This window comes from Alosa alosa, chromosome 12, assembly GCF_017589495.1.
Source record: "Alosa alosa isolate M-15738 ecotype Scorff River chromosome 12, AALO_Geno_1.1, whole genome shotgun sequence".
NCBI lineage: Eukaryota > Metazoa > Chordata > Actinopteri > Clupeiformes > Clupeidae > Alosa > Alosa alosa.
Window position 1 is genome coordinate 34,570,735 of NC_063200.1, and position 20,542 is coordinate 34,591,276.

The 20,542-nt window shown below is 38.2% G+C and overlaps 1 protein-coding gene across 1 annotated transcript in view; it reads left to right on the forward strand.

Moving 5' to 3' along the window:
* The window catches only part of arsb (arylsulfatase B), a 139,443-nt gene extending 119,164 nt beyond the window's left edge, over nt 1–20,279 (forward strand). Inside the window, exons 6-8 of the mRNA XM_048258943.1 lie at nt 5,862–5,932; nt 13,496–13,642; nt 19,827–20,279. Of these exons, the coding sequence (XP_048114900.1) occupies nt 5,862–5,932; nt 13,496–13,642; nt 19,827–20,095 (487 nt within the window). The 3' untranslated portion in view covers nt 20,096–20,279. The remainder of the gene's footprint in view (nt 1–5,861; nt 5,933–13,495; nt 13,643–19,826) is intronic.
* Nucleotides 20,280–20,542: the final 263 nt, after the last annotated feature.

Below are 20,542 nucleotides of genomic sequence, written 5' to 3' on the forward strand. Positions count from 1 at the left end.
TACCTTTTTTTAACGACACCTGATATCGACACGTAATCTAACCTAAATAAGTGTTGCTGTTATTATCATTAGGCTATATCTTATCACAGTCTGATTAAATACATATTGATAGTCATACATTGTGTAGTTGTTTGTAAGAGACATCGTTGTTAGTTGTGACAGATTCTTAGTGAAAAAATATATGTGCTGCTCTTTCGTAGATGCTAAGTATATTAGCTTATAGCATGCTAAATCATGCTAGCATTAGCCACTTGATAGGTAAAGTAAAAGGGCTCTGCTATATTGATCCGAAGTAACGTTAGCCATAGTCACGATCATTTACAGTCCTACTGGTTCAAATGGTTTATTGTAACCAGTGATTGCCGCCACCATCGTTGCAACTTCATTTGAATACACTTAAGTCACTGGGAGAAGGCGATGTTAAGTTTCATTAAGTTAACTCTTGCTTAGTTTTGCACGAATGGCAATAAACGTCACCTAGCCTGCTAGGTCGACAACCTCGGTATGACCATTTATTAATTAGCCAGACAAATAACGTTACTTGTTTTTTAGTGAACACATATTGGACCATAGCTTAACGTGAGGAGGGATTCAAAGTTACAAATGGACAATTTGCTTAGTATGCTCATAACAGCAGTATCTGAAAATGCTGAGTTAAGGTATCGTTGTTACCTGCGATTGCACTGCTGGAGAAGCATTTTGCATTGGTATGATTTGATCAGGTCTTGCCAGTGATGTGTAAATCCTCCCGTAGACGTACCCCACTTCAAAATAATATGTCTAAATTGAAAACTGTGACAACTCATCATAGGCTCTCTCAATATGTCTGTAATCGTATGACTCTACCACAGGGTTGCTAGTACTAGTCTTTCACCAGAGAGGGTGCTCCATTATAAATCAAAAATGTAATATTGCAGCCTTCATGTCAGCTGTAAAAATATGAGAACATGGACCTACTACATCAGGATACTCTGTAAACATTTTACACATAATCAGGAAGCAACAACTGTTCAGTGAGTCATGTGTTTAAAGTGGTACTACATTTAAAGAAATATATTTTTATTTTTTGCTTCAAGTGCATAAGAAAATACCACATTATGATGATGGCTAGGTTACACTTTTGTCCAAAGCGATATACAAATACAAAACAATATAATACTTAAATTTAACAGGTATCAATCAATAGCCTAATGAAATAAACAATGAAAATGAGGGGAATGAACAATGCCCATTCAATCAATAATATAATAACAATAACATGGTAACACTACATTAAGGAGAATATCAATAATAAACAATGTCAAATTAATCAACAGCCTAATGAAAATAACACAGTACTATACAAACCATAACACTTAAGACATACCTGTCAACACTCCCGTTTTTCCCGGGTTTCTCCCGTATTTCAAGGTCATCTCCCAGCACCCTCCCGTTTTGTTATTTCTCCTGGAAAACTCCTGTAATTTGCATGGCCATCAAACTTCATTTTAAAATCATTGATCCTTTCAGGTTGCCAGATTGTGTATGAAATACACCCTACACATAGCAAATGGTAACGAATCTTAACCAATTTAGTTTCAATTTCAACCGATAAAACAATTTGTCATAGGCTAAAACCTGGCAACCCAAATGAGAAGATAGGGTGCCCCAAGATGGGAAAGAAGACAGAAGAGCAGAACCCCAAGATGAGAACACAGAAGACCAGAAGGCAGCGGGGCCTAGTTGAATGGCCTACTCATCAGAACTTAGTTGTTGTGAAATTGTTGCTGCAGTTTAATTTTAATTGATTAACAGATACATTCAATTGTATCAAAACCATAATCAGACTGTTGTTGTATTGATTCAAGACCAAACATGAACTTATTCACCCATATTTACAGAGAACTGTATGATAAAATCTGACATCAAGCAGCTTTGGAGTTTTCTCAGTAGGCTGCAGGCAAAGGCAGCTGGTGGATACATAACTAAGACAATACAGATCAAACACAGGCATCCACAAGGTAAATTGGCAAAAGGCATTAAATGCAACGTTTGGGCAAAATGCAGTGTTGAAACACATGTAATCAAAGCCTAATGAAAATAAATGTTGACAAACCATGACTTAAGAAGCGCTTAATGAACTAAGTGCATGTTGAACAGATATGCCTTTTGACCCCTCTTAAAAGACCAAAAACATCACAGGAATGGAGAGCACTGGGCAACTCATTCCACCAACATGGAACCACTGAGGGAAAGAGTCTTGAATTTTTAAACCTAGCGTTTAAGACTGGTCGACACAACAGATGCTCAACAGAAGACTGCAGTGGGCGGTTGGGGATGTACATCTTGATCGTTGAATCAAAATAACAAGAAGCAGATCCAGTCAGTGTCCTATAGGCCAAAGTGAGAGATTTAAATTTAATTCTGGCAACTATAGGGAGCCAACGGAGAGTAACTAGGAGAGGGGTTGCATGTGTCCTCTTAGGCTGATTGAAGACCAGGCGTGCTGCGGCATTATGAATGATACTTCAAACAAAAGAAATAAAAACATTCAAAATTGATTTAGTATCAACCAATAATTATTCTGATATTAATGTTCTTCTAACTTCTACATCTGTGTGTAGGCTACTGTTAAATACCAAGCAATGGCCTCTGACTTTTAAATACCAAGGCAGTTAAATGCAGTGGTATAGTCTATGTGATAAACAGGACTACACAGTAAACCCACTTAAAAAGCATCACCATCTCAGTATACCCAGAAAAGGCAGTTCAATGCAGTGGTATAGTCTATGTGATACACAGGACTACACAGTAAACCCACTTAAAAAGCATCACCATCTCAGTATACCCATTTAAAATAGGCAAGGATTGCTCACAGTATACCCACCACTACAGCTAACTAGACTACACCACTGGTTAAATGGCGCATTGCAATTTACAATTTGTGTGAGTTCAGGGGCATACAGAAAGTTGAAGTTTGGGTGACATCAATAAAGAAAATAGAAACAAAGTGATGTGCACAGCCTCAAGTATGAATGATGTCACGTTAACAGAAGGTTCAGAGCAGCGGCAGACCTATCTTGGTGCCACGCAAGTTATTGAAAGTCATGTGTTTCAGAATGTAGTGGTGCTGTGCCATGTCCCGTGTATAAGGGGCTTCAGGTTGATTCAGTGACAGTGGGTGATGTCAGGGAGATGAATGTCTGGGAACTTGGAGAAAGGGGGAGGACATGCCACCTCAGACCACCCCAGCCAAACCACTTCACGTAGGCATTCCCTTGCAGACTAATGGAGACCACCTTGCTGCCACCTCCAGTACATTCAGCCATCACCCATACCTTATCTGCAAAAAGGAAAGTTACAATAAAGTTAGTCAGACAATTTTACAACATTACAAAGCATATAATGAGGCACTCAACACAACTAGTAATACCAATGAATTAAATATATTTGTGCAATAAATGTCACTGCCTACCTAATGTTAACTACACGTTTAAACATGCGATTTTAATATTAAATTCTATATTTAAATATGTGAATGTTATCAACTTGCGTCAGCTTGAAAAATAATGTTATCAGTATGACTGATCATGGACGTTAGATGACAAATTGAGGTGTTACTTTCTCAATGTTCACCGATATACCTGGAAATTTGTGACTGGTTCTTGGCGTAGTGTTTAATGCAGGCGTTTCATTTATCGATCATTCACTTATGCGGTCCACAACTACCAACCTACCGTCACAGAAGTAGCTCTAACGGAGGTGTCTTTGTCATTAACGTTAGAAAAAATGTAACTAGGCAAACTGGCTAGTAGTTACATTAATATGACAGGTTGATGAGGTCCATGCTTCATATAACGTCAACTTACGTTGCTTTATCACATCATAAACTGTACTGACTGTGTAATCTCCATGTAAGTTACAGTCAATGGTTATTCCATGTTGAGATGGCATACATTCGGATGGAGATATTTGAAAACAGCAAAAACTAATAAAACCGACTAAACATGCATCGACTACTACGGGAGCTGTTTGCTAATCTTCATCTCAACGACTAACTTAGCATACCGTTTACAGTAACAGTAATGTAGCTGCTAACGTTAGCATGTAATTCGCCTGTCCGTATTTCTGTTGTTAGCTGATTAGTATTCACCATACTAATTTCTCACAGTCTGTAATCAACATAATAAGCTCTCTTAGACGTATTTAAGAACAACAATAGACAAAAAAAAACTTTTCAGTTGATACACAACACTTACCAGACAAGAACAAACCGAAGACTGTTGTTTGTGCTGTTTAGCTAACTCACAGCCGCTAAATTCATCCAGCCAGCTAGCCGTTGGCGCCGAGTCGACCTGTGTTGTGGAAAAGAGAAGGGGGCGGGTTTCACTCGACAAGGGGCGTGTTTAACTTGCTGAGTGGGCGTGCCTGACCGTGACTCCTCTTCACTGCGCATGCTTCTTTTGCTGGTTGCAAATTTTCCAAGATGGCTTCAATTCCATAGAACACTGCTGAATGCAACCACACTGTCCAGTTCTATATATACAGTCTATGGTCCAGTTGTTAGCATGCTAGCTAGCCTCTTAGCTAAGGTAACATTTTAAACGGAGAAGTGTAATTTTTTTGAAATGACAACTAGCTGAATAACATTACTGACATTAGTTAAAGTGGATAGTTTATACTCAAGCAAATTTGGAACAGTATATTAAGTTTTAAGCGAAGTCCTTCAACTACTAGTCACTTGTTAGCGCATATCTGTATTGCCATAGCTACTCCCATCCACTTGTATGGTGTTTTAAGCTAGCGTTAACTAGCTAGCTAGCTCGGTACACATGACTAATTCAATTATTTATATCATGCCCTAAAGAATGATTCATTGGTATCATACATGATTATAGACAATGATACTGTGAACACAATTATGTTTATCTGTTCTTATTGCTTATTAAGAGTGAAAGTTTATTTAGTGACGTAAGGTGACACTCCCACTTATGCAGACCGGAACTGTCCCGTTTTGCTCCCATAGTAATGAATTATGTTGCTCTATCTTGCTAGTAATCAAGGATCTTTGGTCACATGGTTAACATAGTTAACATGTTAGCATTGTTAACATAGTTAGCATGTTTAACAAAACGTCTAGAAAACGTTAGTTAAGTTAGCTAAGTAGCATGGTTAGCATAGTTAGCATTGCTAACATAGTTAGCATGTTTATCAAAACTGCTAGAAAATGTTAGCTAAGTAGCATGGTTAGCATGTTAACATTGCTAGCACTCAAATTGTCAAATATCTACCTATACACAGCCATTAAACTATTTGAATATCAACATTCATTAAACTGCTAGAAAACATTAGCTAAGTACCATGGTTAGCATGTTAGCACTGCTCTAAAACATTAGCTAAGTAACATGGTTAGCATAGTTAAAAATCTTAGCATAACTGCTAGCAAACATTAGAGCCATTCCAACTTTCAGTTATCGTCAAATATCTACCTATACACAGCCATTAAACTATTTGAATATCAACATTCATTAAACTTCCAGTCTGTCAACAACTTTTAAACTATTTACCTTCAACTTTTAAACGGTCTACTTTTAAACTATCAACTTTTATTAAGCTATGCAACCACCATGTCCATCACCGTAGTAACCATCTCTGTATTATCTGTTTTAACTATACATGATATTTTACATCACAACTTTAGCATTTTCATGCACTGGTAATTCCTTGGAATTGCATTTCTAGTTGTTTACGATATTTTGATCAGACACATTCCTTTGCCATCACGTCTTATGATTTATGTTTATTATATTTAACAATTAAGCTAAATTATGTTTGCACAGTTCTGCTTACATCCCGGTTCGGTTGTGTTCTCTTTATCATAGCAAAAAGATGTCTTCTCCCAGACTTGAGATACTTCATAACATTGATCCACTCTATGTGGACATTGCACCATGTAAGTATTGCACTTGGATTGCTTTAGCCTTTCTGTTTGTCCTGTTTGTTTGTTTTTTAGTTTGTTTGTTTGTTTGTTTATGGAGGATGGTTAAACGTTCCACAAGTGATCAGTGTATGTTTTATACATTTAGATTGTTTAGGAAAAAAATAACCCCTGTACAGTAAGCCGTTCCAGAGTATAGTGCGGCAGGTTAAGTCCATATTCCAGGACAATCGTTCACTTTGTGATACAAGCACCAAAATTGGCATGAATAATCACTAGAACCTACTTTTTGAGGAAAGCACATTAGCCACCTGAAAATCCAACATGGTGGCCATTTTTCAAGATGGCCGCCACATCAAATGTAAGAAAAAACGTTTTTGCTGTAGAACTTCAATGGCTGGGCGTATTTACATGATCTAGGCATCAATTTGTATGTATTTTAACATGGCAAAATAAATGGTGCAAAGAAAGAAATCTATTTCAAGGCTAGTTTCCAAGATGGCGGCCAGAAATAGTTGGACTGCACTCAAAAATCGTTTATCGAAGTTCACTCTCGAATATCGTTGATCCTCTTTCTCACTCGAATATAATTTATTCTCTCTCTCGAATATCGATCAAGGCCATACTTCTTTAAGTTGGGAAGACTGATGTCATAAGAGGAAGATGAAGAGTCCACAGTTTCAATTCTGGGAGCTTGTGATGTCAATGCAATTGGTGATGTTCTCTTTGATCAGGTCTTTCAGAGAAGCAAACTTCACTTTGTATTGTGAATCATTGTCTGCACTCATCCCCTTCTTCTTTGCAAACAATAATGTCAACTATGCTAGATGGCTTAGAGACATGATCTCTTTACAACAAACACATCCTCAGTTGGCCAATGAATGTCAGCAAGGGAACTTTGTGGTCCACAAGACCCACAGAGTTTTCCGGATTGGCTTTTGATCAAGCCCATGAACAGGCCAATGCAATTGTCAAAGGTGATGGTAGTGCCATTGGAATAACTGAGAACCCATCAGCCCTAATGCAATGGATGGTATCTGGACCAGAGTTTAATTATTTGGTTTCTCAGTATGAGTCTGCATCTCAGGCCAAAGTAGCTAGTGAGGATATCCGACACCATGAACCAGACTAATCAGTCTCGGAAATCCTTCACAGACAAGGTCCAGAAGTTGTTTGGTGTAATGAAGGACCTGGGCAACCCTTTTTAGGAGGAGTCCAGAGATCTTCTCACACTAGAGTCAAAAGCCATTGCACACCCTAGTGCCGCTGAGCTTGTTGGCCCTCATCTTGAGTGCATGCTTCAATGGTTTGGGTGATTAAGCTTCGTTTTACACACCAATTAAAAAGAACAACACTGACTTCTTTTGCCAAGAGTCAGGTTCAGGTGACCGTAAGAAGCCAATTCTTTAAGCATAAAAACCAGTCTTTCCCTGCATCATTGAGCAAAGTTGAAGTTGAAGCTTGTCAACATTCTGGAAACTCTTATTTATCCTCCAGACAAAGGATGAGTGTTCTCTTGTTTATTCATTGTCTCCAAAGGCCTCAGTGACATTTGAAGAATATGCTGTTTAATAAGTTATTCCAAAGATACATGCCTATCAAAGTATGCTTGGACAGACATCGTATTTGACGTTTACTGCAATTCCAGTCTGAAGGCTGAAACACGATCAAAATGAGGCAAGGGCCACAGAGTGTTTGACAAAACTAAAGTACCACCTAACTGGAAAAGCTTCCTGCGAGACAATGACAAGACTGAACTTTTTGGATTTCTAGCTTACCTAATTGTGTCTTGGTGTCCAGACAATGTGGTGATTGTGACCAAAGAAGAAAATGTTTTTTGCATAAACCTGACAGCCTGGAAGGCCTAAGTCCTTGCAACCATGAAGAGGCTGACACTAGAATCTTTCTGCATGCCTTTGTGGTGTCAAATCCACATTAAATAATACAACATCAAAAGAAGTCCGCACACTGTGGATGTATACTGCAGATGATGGCTTTAATGCACTCCGGAGCATTAGTTAGTGAAGCAAGTAAGTAAGTGAAAGCAAAGTAAGATAAGTGAGCAGTGAGCTAAGTAAGCTCAGTAAGCTAGCATCCTCTGGCTGTTGTCCAGCCTTTATACCCCTTCAAGTCATCCCAGACAAGACACTCTTTGTTTACAGATAACTGACCAAGTAATGGTACTTCACCTTTGCCCTCTCATCCTGTTATTCCCCCATTCTTTAGGTTTTGATCACATTTCCTGGCGCCAAACCTTATTGATGACCCTGTCAGCCAGATCTGCTCTTTCCCTTAAACCAGTCTTCCTTTCCCACACTGAACATACTACAGACTTCAGTTTCACAAAACAGTGATATTACACAGAATGAAGATACTACATAAAAGATATATAAACTAAAGGATATATGTCAATAAAAGTCACGACACCTTTCATGCAGTTGCGTGTATCCTATGTTGTGTTGACCCTGTGCGGATTGGGAGTCGAGCGTGCTGACAATTGAGCTAAAAGCCCAGGCTACTAGCTCGCATGCCAGCAGCACTCTTGAGGCATCGGGGAGTGAGGTTTACCAACGTTCCACACACACAGCTAAGCTACATGCGCAACAGAAGAAATTTGTATATATTTAACTGAAAAGAACATGCACTTACTTACCCCCCTCCCCCTGCTGAAGTTACCTAACCAACATATGTTTTATTAACAAAAAACTATTTAATTATGCTAGAATTAGTACTAAAATGTGCTATTTTTCCCATTAATTGCATCTATCTTCACAATTTAACACATTCTTTGACATGTTATCGTAGAATTGGAAAGTCCAGACCCTTTTACCTACAGTGGGGAGAATAAGTATTCGAACCCATGCTAAAGTTGACTAAAAAGAGGAATATAAAATCTGTTAGAAATTGATCTTAATGCCTTAATTAAAAAAAATGATTAAAAATCCAACCCGAACACCAATTTTAGTGAATGAAGAATGTATCGTAAATAAATAAATGTTCTTCCTTAAAATACAGGGGTAATAAGTATTAGCCCCCTATGTTAAATTCCTATAGAGGCAGGCAGATTTTTTTTATTTTGAAAGGCCACTTATTTTATGGATCCAGGATACTATGCATCTTGATAAAGTTCCCTTGGCCTTTGGAATTAAAATATCCCCACTAGTGCTGTCAAACGATTAAAATTTTTAATCACGATTAATCGCTGAATTCCTATAGTTAATCACGATTAATCACATATTTTATCATATGATTAAAATTCTATTATTTTGCATTTCTGAACTTTCCACAAGTCCATATTAACAATAAAGCAATTATTGTTTATCTTGATTGGGATTCAAATGAAAGCCATAGGTCTATTTGATTATTTCAAATCAAATTTTAAAAGATGTGCAGCAGACCTGAGGCAACACAATATATTCTTCAGAAATATAGCTGATATAAACGGAAATAAATGCTACTGCAGAAGTGCATGCACAAAATAAGGAACTTTTCAACATGAGTGCATTGCCATTTTATAGGCCTACAGTCTATGGTGCACTGTCACTTGCCACACACATCAACGCCGAAGTTTTTAACAGGCAAACACTGGATGAACAATGGATTTTATGGAGCAGAGACCAAATATAACCAGAGACTTTCTAATGTGGAGACACAGCACTCAAAAAATACTCCATAGAAATGCATGGGGCTAGTTTGTCACGCCAATATGGCCGTTGTCTACACATATCCCACCCCTTCCTCGGCAAAACGTCGACATGTAAATACATTGAGCCAATCATGTGGTGTGATGTGAATACATTGAGCCAATCATATGGTGTGTTGTGAAGACATCATGCCAATCATTTGTTGTGATCTCGCCGCTGGAGCAAGATTGGTGTTGTGAAGCCTTGCGCACGCGCAGTTCGAGCCAAAGACTGTGCCCGATGAGTGCCCATAAAACGTTGGTATATGACCGCCGAGTGCAGAGTGCATCGCAAATAGTAGCAGCCAAAGATGAATGTTGATAACAGAACAAGTGACGGTGAAAAAATCTTTGGCGGCACACAACTAATGCGTCAGCCTAGGCTACTCTTTGGCCGGCTCGTTAGCCCAACCAAGTGTGTGCAGCATGCCTTTTACGTAGCCTACTAACGGCGCATCATTATAAAGATACATTTGATCTGCATCACGCCCCATTTTAGCGGAAAACATGTTAACATTATATCATTGAAAGACAGCTAGTAATCACACGTTGACGTTACATCTAGTTATTAATTCACAGGACATTCAATCATTTTACTAACACGGCAGTTATGAAGAATTGTGTTTATGTAACTTACTCATGTCGAAACGATGTACATTACCAACCTTATTCGCTTGCAATACCCCATGTATTATACAAATTTAGCATGTACACTTACCATATATCCCATGCAAAACGGTTAGCTTGCTAGCTAGCTAACTGTGGAACTTCAGTATAACATACCCAATTATCTCACCTAGTTGAGTTAGTAAGTTTACTATAAGCACGTTTCGCTGTCCACTTTGATGCAGCATAGATTTCCATTATATCAGTCATCTTCTTCCCCCTAAAAGGGGGCGTGTATGCAGCACATACAACGTTCTGTTCCATTCCATTCGTCAGTGCGTATTGTTTAGTTTCCGGTCTGGCTAGATCGGTGTGGTGTTGTAGTTGTTCTAACGTTACTAGTTGTTGCAACAGCATGTGAAAAAACTACAAAGTTTGTTACACAAAAATGAACGTTAATCAAGCGATAAAAAAATTGACGCCGTTAAAATAGGTTTCCGTTAACGCCGTTAATAACGCGTTTAACTGACAGCACTAATCCCTACATCACCACATACCCTTCACCATACCTAGAGATTGGCATGGTGTGTTTTTTTTTTTTTTTTTGTTAAGTCTATTAGCTGGTTTGATGTTCATTGAGTTCAATGCAAATCGAACCAGCTAATAGGCTAACTGAAAAATACACCATGCAAATCTCTAGGTATGGTGAAGGGTCAGAGTTTCCGCTAGACAAAAATGGTGCCGGTCAAATATCCTATTATCGCTTCTTAATTAGTCAAATTGAGGAAAACTGGAGACAGGCTATGTAGCTTAAATAATGACATAATCAGGTTGTATAGAATGCAACATGTTCATTAGCCTAACTTAAACATGGCTAACAAGATCTAGCCAGTATATTTTCATGGACAGCAAGAGTCCGCTTCGTTCGTTGTTTTAAAAAAGGCTACGTTGTTTGTTGCTGCTACCCACGTTATCTCCATTGGTGACTGTTTACTTACACAGATGTGCACACACAAGAATGAGCGCTCACACCACTACCCCCTAATGCTATGCCTCTTTATTTGATAAACAAATCAAGAAATGTTTCCTATTCTGGGAAATGTTTAGTTTCTTTTTCTTTCGGCCGCGGTCCAAAGATACCGTTTAATTGTGCCAGAAATGATCCGCGGACCAGCAATCTCCTCGACGAGGAGGCCCTAACCCTGCAGATCATAGACAGAGAACGCATAGGCCTACTGTATGCTTTGGGTAAAGAACACTTTGCATGTCCAGTGTACACGGAGAATGACAGTGTCTTGAGCGCCGCACCCCATAACTCCCAATGTCACTGATTCCGGACAGATCGCCCGACACTTCTGATTTTTATCTGGTGGGGGTGGAGTTGACCGGACATCTGAGGCTTCAGACGTTACCAATTTATCATCATCCATCGCGTCTGGCCTCTGAAACTTTTAAAGCTAGTCTGCCTGGGCCTGGCAATGTTTGAACCGCCTCACTCATTTGTTTGTTGTCTAACATGGACGTTTTAAGCGTGCGCTTCCTATTTGAAATGCAGCATAGGCTATGCGTGTTGTTTAATAGCTTACTTTTGAAACGGTAGAGCCTGTTAATTTAAAAACATAGCCAGAGGACGTATAATATAGGCTTACATATTAGGCTAAGGCTTATTCTCAAATTCAGATTGCGTTAGGGGACGGGATTATTAGCCAATTTCAATTTAGAGATTTAATTTTGTCGGACATTTCATTTTTTTTTTCGGCCAATGTCCGGTAATTACCGGACAACGGAAACTCTGTGAAGGGTATGTGGTGATGTGGGGCTATTTTAATTCCAAAGGCCAAGGGGACTTTATCAGGATGCATAGTATCCTGGATCCATGAAATAAGTGGCCTTTAAAAATAAAAACATTTATTTATTTATTTACGATACATTCGTCATTCACTAAAAGGCGTGTTCTTAAAGGTTGGATTTTTACTAATTTGTTTTTAATTTAGGCATTAAGATCAATTTCTAACAGATTATTTTATATTCCTCTTTTTAGTCAACTTTAGCATGGGTTCAAATACTTATTCTCCCCACTGTATATTAAGATATCAAGATCAGCAAAATATGATTATCCAATCCAAGTCAAAAACCAAGTATAATGGCTTTCAATGGTGGCCATCTTGGAAAATGGCGGCCATATTGGATTTTTTGTGTGGCTAATGTGCTTTTTGGATAAAGTGGGTCCCAAAGAATATTTGTGCCAAGTTTGATGCTTGTATCACAAAGTGAACGATTGTTTCACTAATCTGCCGCACTATAATCCGGTTTTGAATTTGCAGCAATATATATATATATATATATATATATATATATATATATATATATATATATATATATATTGCTTTTTGCAGTTTGTCAAAGAAGCCTTAAAAGATCACAAAATGCTAATCATGCATGTAGGCTATTTGAGTTTCTTAAAGCTGAGCTGTGCTTAAATTGTTCAATACATGATTTCATAACAGGCCAAATAGAAAATAAATGTTAAATAACGTACAGATTTACAGTTCTATGTAATATTTCATGTTTTAGTAATGCTTCATATAGTGATGCAGGTCTACTGCTGTGATTAGGCTAAATACAACTTTGATCAATTTTATGTATCCTACAGTAGGCCTATACCGGTAGTTAACTTTGGTATTGGTGTCCTGACGTGTGGCCTTTGTGCCCCACGCCAAATATGCCCAACTGAAGGCTAAGTGGCCTTGCCCTTAAATTGATGAAATTCCAAGCCTGGACACGACAATAACATAATAATTATCTTTGTGCTTAAACAAAACAAAAGGGTACACTGTTGGTCTCCCACCATATGTGCTGCCATCATCACAAATAATTTGTCCCTAAACATTGAATCCAATCCACCATCCCCTCTGATTTATTTTTTTTACAACTAGAGTACTGGTGGACTGTGAGGGTCATTCAAATAATTGCAATCATTCAACTTATATGTTGTAGTCACTCTTGTGGTGATGAAAGTTTACAATGAAGTGATCTTATGTCAGTCACTCTTGCCCTGCCTACAGTTTGGTGAACTGTAAAAAAGAGAATTATGGTGATTTTATGGTAATTATGGTAATTATGGTGAACTGTAAAAAAGAGAATAAAAATGTTTCAAAATCGAAGCCATGACATGTCATAGCCATATATGTCAGAAATATAGGAATCCTAAGATCCTGATTGTATGTGGTTCATCTGGTAAGAACAGTTAATTTTACATCAAAATGAATGTTTCATGTGTATTTGTTCAGGTTCAAGTGACCCTGGGCTGACCTTACCTCCAGAATTTGCTCATAGGCCTGTGCCTATCTCCAGAATCAACCAGTCTGACAGTTTTGATGTTCGCATCCATGCTGCCATCCGCTATAGAGAGTGGAAGCTACTGACCGGTTACCCAGGTAAAATCATAAAAACCATACAGTATGGGTCCAAGACTCTGGTCTGGGACAAAATTATTTAATTTTGAGAGAGAATTAAAATTTAATGGTTGGCGATATTTGACCATTTGGCTTTTTGGTGCCAAAATGGTATGTGTTGAAAGTAGTATTTTTGTTCTTGTGTGGCTCCTCTGGTCTTTTCTTGCCTGAATTTTCATCATCAGCAATGTACAGTACCCTCCAGAATTATTGGCACCTTTGGTAATGTTGACTAAAAACAGGTATAAAAAATAATCTTTTGATGATTCATTCATAACATTACTACGACGGAGTATTAGGGCCACACATGAAGAAACAAATATTTTTTGCCATGACGAGATTCAACTCAACGTGTCGACATTAAACTCAACATTTTGAGAATAAAGTTAGTTTGGAGAGAGAACGACCGCTCGGGACGATTGAAAGGGAGGACGAATGAAACATTGCAGTTTTCTTCGAGTGCAACAATGATTAGACATAGGCTAGGCCTACATCATGTGGACAAAACATAGAACATATTAACCTCCGTTGCTTAGCCAAATATTTTCCTGTTATCACGGAGTTACAGGCGATAAATGCGATGGTCAAAAGTAAACGTCATTAGCGGTTTATTTATTTATTTATTGTAGGCCTATTATTAAAGAGTGTTTTTCATCTAAAGGTTCAACTTCATGCTTATGCACTAGACTAGGTATACTAAGTGGTATACTCCCCAATCCCAGACTTTTTTACATTGCATATTTGTTTGTAATGGATGCAAAACAGCCTATTGCTGAATGTCTATGGAGGGACGAATGAAGCTGTCCTCCCTACAAGGCAACCCCATTCTAAGTAAATGCACTAGGCACAGCGGGGAAAGTCATTTAACCATCCAAATGATTTCTAAATGGGTTTATTACGTTGAAATAGTTACCAAGTTCCCCTTTAATGTCGACATGTCGACTTTAAAGTCAACATGTTGAGTTTAATCTTGCCATGTGTGGCCCTAATACTCCGTCGTATTTTACACATTCAAAATAAAGAATGTATCAACAGAAGTTGTTAAGAAACGAACATGACATGTACAGGCTAAAGTATTACCTTGAGAACAACTTCTTTATTTAACCCCTTATTATAGCTCTGAAGGGTGTATCCAGAAAGCTTCACATTGTAATACAATTACAGATCTATGTATCTGCCTCTTTTTGAGCACTTCACTTTCTCTATATCTCATACTTGAAGGGTACTGATGTTGTGTTTAAGAATAAAGTGAACCACCACAGGGTAATCTCAGTCATTTCGTTTGATGGTACTTTTATGTTCGCTTATTCTTTGTTTAAGAGATCAACTTGTTTTACCAACATAGACTAGGCCACACAGACAGGTTATATGGCATCAATTTGATGCCTATTGTATTGAGAATCAAAACCCAGAATCTGAGAATGAAAACTCAGAATCTGTAACCAAGACATAACATTCTGTAAACAACAACAAAAATGTTTTTCAAATGTCATATTTCACATATATAACAGTTTAATTTCATATTTTGCAAAGTCATTCTGTCTGCTATTGGAGAGGTCCATTTCAGTATCGGTTCTCTCAGTCTCGCTCTCAGTTCTGAAAGATTGTTGCTTGAGGTTTGGCATGAATTTGACAGCAGGTGGGCAGGATGTATTGCCCATCTTTCTGGTAACCTTATGTTGGTCTTACATTTTACGATTTTCATGCGATTTCACAGTCGGCGACTAAATTTCCAAAATCGGACAGATATTATGGGAGTTGTACTGGAGTCGCGGCACACTTCCATCAACTAGATTGTTTATTGTAAGGTGCTAATCTTAGCAGTTTTAAGTCAGTCATAGTCAATCTTTTTCTAGTTTTGCCGCTACGACAAAATCAAACATGTTTGATATTATTGCAAGTCTTTTAGTGGTGGCTCATGCAAATAATGAGTGAACAACATAAAAAACAAAAGTGACCTCTCTCCAACACCAAACAGGAAGGGGCAAAATAGACAGCTGTAGCCTATATGATAATTTGTTATTTAGTTTCTTATAAATTATTAGTCGGCTATTCCATGTGACAGAACAACTCTATATCGGTTAGGGATGTCACACATGAGCCAGTGCTGCAGAGACATGAAAATATGGCTAGGTTAATATGAGTAGGCTATTGTTTGAGTTCCTGTTGATATCTAGTGCACGATGGGAAATAATTTAAAGGAATCAGTGACCCTGCAAAGATCCCTAGTCATTGCAAAATCATAGTCTTTGACTAGTCTGTGACTTAAAAACTTGATGACTCGTCTTTTGTGTAAGTCTTTCAGTGTAAGGAGGCCATTAGTTGTTTACTTTTGTATCTTTTTTGGAAGGAAAAAAACAAGTTCTATTTTTACAGTGCAGGGATGACAGAAGGATACTTGATTGCAGTGTCATAGCAACGGCAGCAATATTGGATTTCATTAAAAACAAAAGTTTTCTCAGGCCACAACTTTTTTTCTATTTGTCACGGAATTTGGCACAGATGATCTTCAAACCAATCCTCACAAAAGTTATTTATTTTTGATTTACGAAGTTGATCACCTAATACAGCTAATCAAAATTGATGGTGAAGTCTCCAAACAGGAAGTGAGGTCCTTTTTAAGCCAATCTTTGGACAATTGCCATGAAATTTGCTGTGAGTGTTTATTTGGTTGTTAAGTCTGATGCCACATATCGTCTTTGGGCCCAACAGCTTTTTCGTCCAAAAAAGTAGTACAACCTGTGAACCTGTTCACCATCATCTCCGTTTCAGTGAGGGTAAAAAAAAAATCACTTGACTAACAGACAGGGGCATAGCCAGGATTATTTTATAGGGGGGGGGGGGGGGGGGGGGCAGCTGGGTCCAGACTTTTTATTGGGGTGGCACTTGGGAATCAAAACTACTATATGAAAACTACTCAAAATGTTTTGAAGATTAGGATAATTAACTTACACTTAATAGCCTTTGGACTGTCTTTAGACTTTGAAAAAACAAACAACAATTCCGACTGCAAGGTCCCGTACCAAATTGAACCAAGCTAATTGTCCCGAATTTAAGGATGTTTCAGAATGATGCAAAGCATGACCAGCTACAGACAGCAAGTGGTAGACAGAGTGTGATGACAAAAGGCTACCAGAGACTGTTTTTGAGTCACATCATTGCAAAATTTTATATGATGATGCATCATTCCACAAAATGGTTTGTCTTCTATATCAAGTTATTCAATATGCCAAACATATAGCCTTAACTCAAAGTTTAGGCTTATGTCATTTTGATCAGCTACAGACAAGGAGTGACAGACAGAGCCTGATGTCACTTAGGCTACTAGACATTGTTTTTGAGTCACATCTTGCAAATTTCCCCTGGGGATCAATAAAGTATCTATCTATCTATCTATCTATCTATCTATCTATCTATCTAAATTTCATACGATGATTCATCATTCCACAAAATGGTTTGTCTTCTCTATCATCAAGTAACTAAAACAGCTGTTTATGTCATTTTGATCAATAAAAGTCTAATATGCAGCCATGTTTAAATTCTGCTCACTGCACAGTGCACATCCATTTTAATGTAATGTAATATTCAGTATTTATCATTGAATGCTTAGCTGGAATGATATTTTTCACTATTATCCTATTTTTAAAGCAGACCTACCTGCAGGCTAGCCTAGAAATCTAGACGCACCCTAGCGGCAGCAAATTACATTTGCTGCCAGGGCTAGTCTAGCAACTCTCTGTTGGCTTGTGAGCTGGAAAAATCAAACATCTATCAGGCCAATCAAATCGTGTATAGAGACTTTAGGAGAACGTCTAAAATGCACTCATGAATCATATGCATTATACTGAAACAAACACAACAAAAAGACTACATTAAAAACAAAATTAATATGTTTTTAAGTCATCATCCAGGAACTGTTTGTCTACTTTTCTAGAAGGCAATGGTGAATAACATATTTCCGTTTTTATGTGCATCTGCATACATTTGTGGTATGGGGCAAACAGGGTATCACGCTAATGACTCCAGGCCTGGCGGGTGCGTTAGTTCCAATAGTATATCAGTCCTTCAGTCAAAAAAGAACTCAATGTTGCCGATGCACACCAATGTTGCCCATGCAAATTTTAATCCAACCAGTTGTGAAAAGTGCAAAGTGCAAAATGTTTTTGGTCCCATTCAGACCATCATCAGTGCAAACAATCAAAGAGGAGAAACGCCTTTAAATAGACAGTGTCTAGTTGATGCTAGATCTGCCAATCAACTGGCCTAGTTAGGTTGAAGTGCAGTTGGCACTCTGTAAAGCGCCATTAGACATGTGTAATAAGTGAAATTAAATTAAATTGATTTGAATTGGATTTTATTAAAAGGCATTGTCCACCTAATAGGTGGTTGACATACAGCATACATATACAATGTAAGGTGAGAAATATAAAATAAAAAAGTATATTGGAATAGAAATAATGAAGAAAATAAATAATAATTTTGGAAACTATCAAGAATGCAGACATGGAATATTCATTGGGATTTGAAACTACAATTCAAATACCCATTCACCATAATGGTGTTAACAAGTATGTAGATATACACAGTATATTAAGTCTAGAGGAAACGTGTGAGGTCCAACTCATCATTTAAACCATTGGGCTGCAGTTTTTAAATGAAATATCCACCATGCTTCAAGTTGGAGGAGAGCCTGTGCCGCACAGCTCCTCCTACGGGTGAAAAAGACTATCAATGCCGATGAATTTTAAATCAGATCCTGAGTGATTGGCCTCAGAAAAGTGTTGCACAACTGGTGATTTTGGATCCTTTCTACTAATAGCGCTACGGTGCTAATTGAAATAAATATATGACATTGACTGAATTGCAAATTAGGAATGTCCTAATGTCATATTTTTTCCCAGTGGAGAAGCTGGTGAAAGTGTCAGTTTTATGGACATGATTACATGAAGTGCAATTATGACTAGGGAAAAAGTTATGTCATCTAAGCATTCGCAGGGACGTTTAGAAGGATTAAAAGTGTCTGAGTCTACCAACTTATCCTTAAGGTTAGAAGACCTAGAGTGAGTGAAGAGTGGAGAACTGGGAAAGAGCTCAACCAAGAGTCCAACCAAGTCCATGGGCCGTCTGCAGAGCTCTGGAGACATGGATCTGAAGTCCTCTGTAGTTGGAAACGCACCCCTGAGTCGTCCGGAGTAGATGCTGGAAATCCAACTCACAGATCAGCAACTCTCAGTGGACCTCCGATAGCGACGGATCCTCTATTCCAGTCCTGAAATTCCTGCTCGCCTCTAACGTTGGAGTGACGCTAGTTAAGGCAGCTAGCAGGATAGTAGCAGCTCAGTGGACAGCTTGTTCTGGTAGGCAGCCAGTCTTTTTGGTTTCCGACAGCCTACACTCTGTAGGCTACGTGCCTCTCTGACCATGGCGATGACAGCTTTCATAGCAGTTCCCAAAGACCGCAACGTTAACGATAGCAACAGATGTCTCAGATCAGCCATCAGCCCAATAGACTTTGACCGGCAGAAACTTTAGGCGTACAGTACAAAATGCAAAAAAGCACTGAAAGTAACGCCTATAAGATGTTACTAATAGACAAATACAAAAACAGAACAAAACATGACATTAAATTACGAAAATTAAAAAAATCACGGAGCGGCGACCATACCAGCGTTCCAGTCACCTAGCAACCACTTTTTTACACACTTTTTTTTTTTTTACTTTTTTTTTTCAAATATGAGTAGCTCTGAATGAATGAAAAGACAAACATTTCTAGTAATCTAATTATAGTCACGACATGATAAATTCGGTGACATCCAGGTCAATCAAGATGTACACTGTTACTATTAATACTAGTCATTAGCATATTCCTATGAGGAATGATTCCAAATTACACTTATAGTAGGATTCTATTTTTAATTCCTAATTACACTTACAGTAAGGATAAAGGCACAGTTGCAAAACATTTAGTGAAATAGCATTATTTCATTTTTATCCCACTCATGGCATAGCAGACTCCAGCAAGAGCCACATTGTTATTGTGAACGTTTGCTTCCTCTTTCTAAGACGAAAATATTTCTCTTCTCTCAGGCTGCTGGTAAGAAATGACTCCTTGCACCCATACCTAATTTGCATTTCTACTCATAACAACAATGTGTCCCTCTTGCAGGCTGTCCCCTTTGGTTTCCCAAACCAGGATCAGTGTCAAGTCCCCAACCCTCTCCTCAGTCCCCCTCTACAAAAGCAGGAGTCTGGTTATATAATGTGGAGCAAGACCCTGAGGAGCGGGATGAGGTGTCCGTACTCAACCCTAAGGTGGTGGACTTTCTTCTCCGTCGACTTCAGCATCATCAGAGGGATGCCAAACCAATTGTTTTTCCAGATGATGATCCCAAATGTGATCCTGGACCCAAGGGAGCCTGGGGACCCTGGGTATAAGTGTGTCTTAACAAGGGCAATGTAAATTACCAAAGTAAAGAGCTGTATGTTGATATTGGAGGTGTATGGGAGAGATACATTTATAGCTGTTTGCCATTTTTATGTTGCATTGAACTTGGTTTCTCAAAGGTGTTTTTTTTCTTTGTCTAATCCCTGTGCTAAATAAAAGTCTCTTTTGACATTTCACAATGGTATATAGACTTAGCTAGAAATGTGTAGGCTTGCTTGGTCTGATACAATTATTTTCACCATATCTTGCGATCTGGACATGTTCCATTAGGCTTTTTCATCCATTATGTCAGCAATGGATATTGATACAAATTACATACTGTATTGAGCAACCAGCAACCATATTTAGATCAATCTTTTAACAGTTTCTGGAACCAGACATGTTTCCTGTCCTTGTGTACAGGTATAATTACAGTGCATGAAAATGCACTGTTCTGT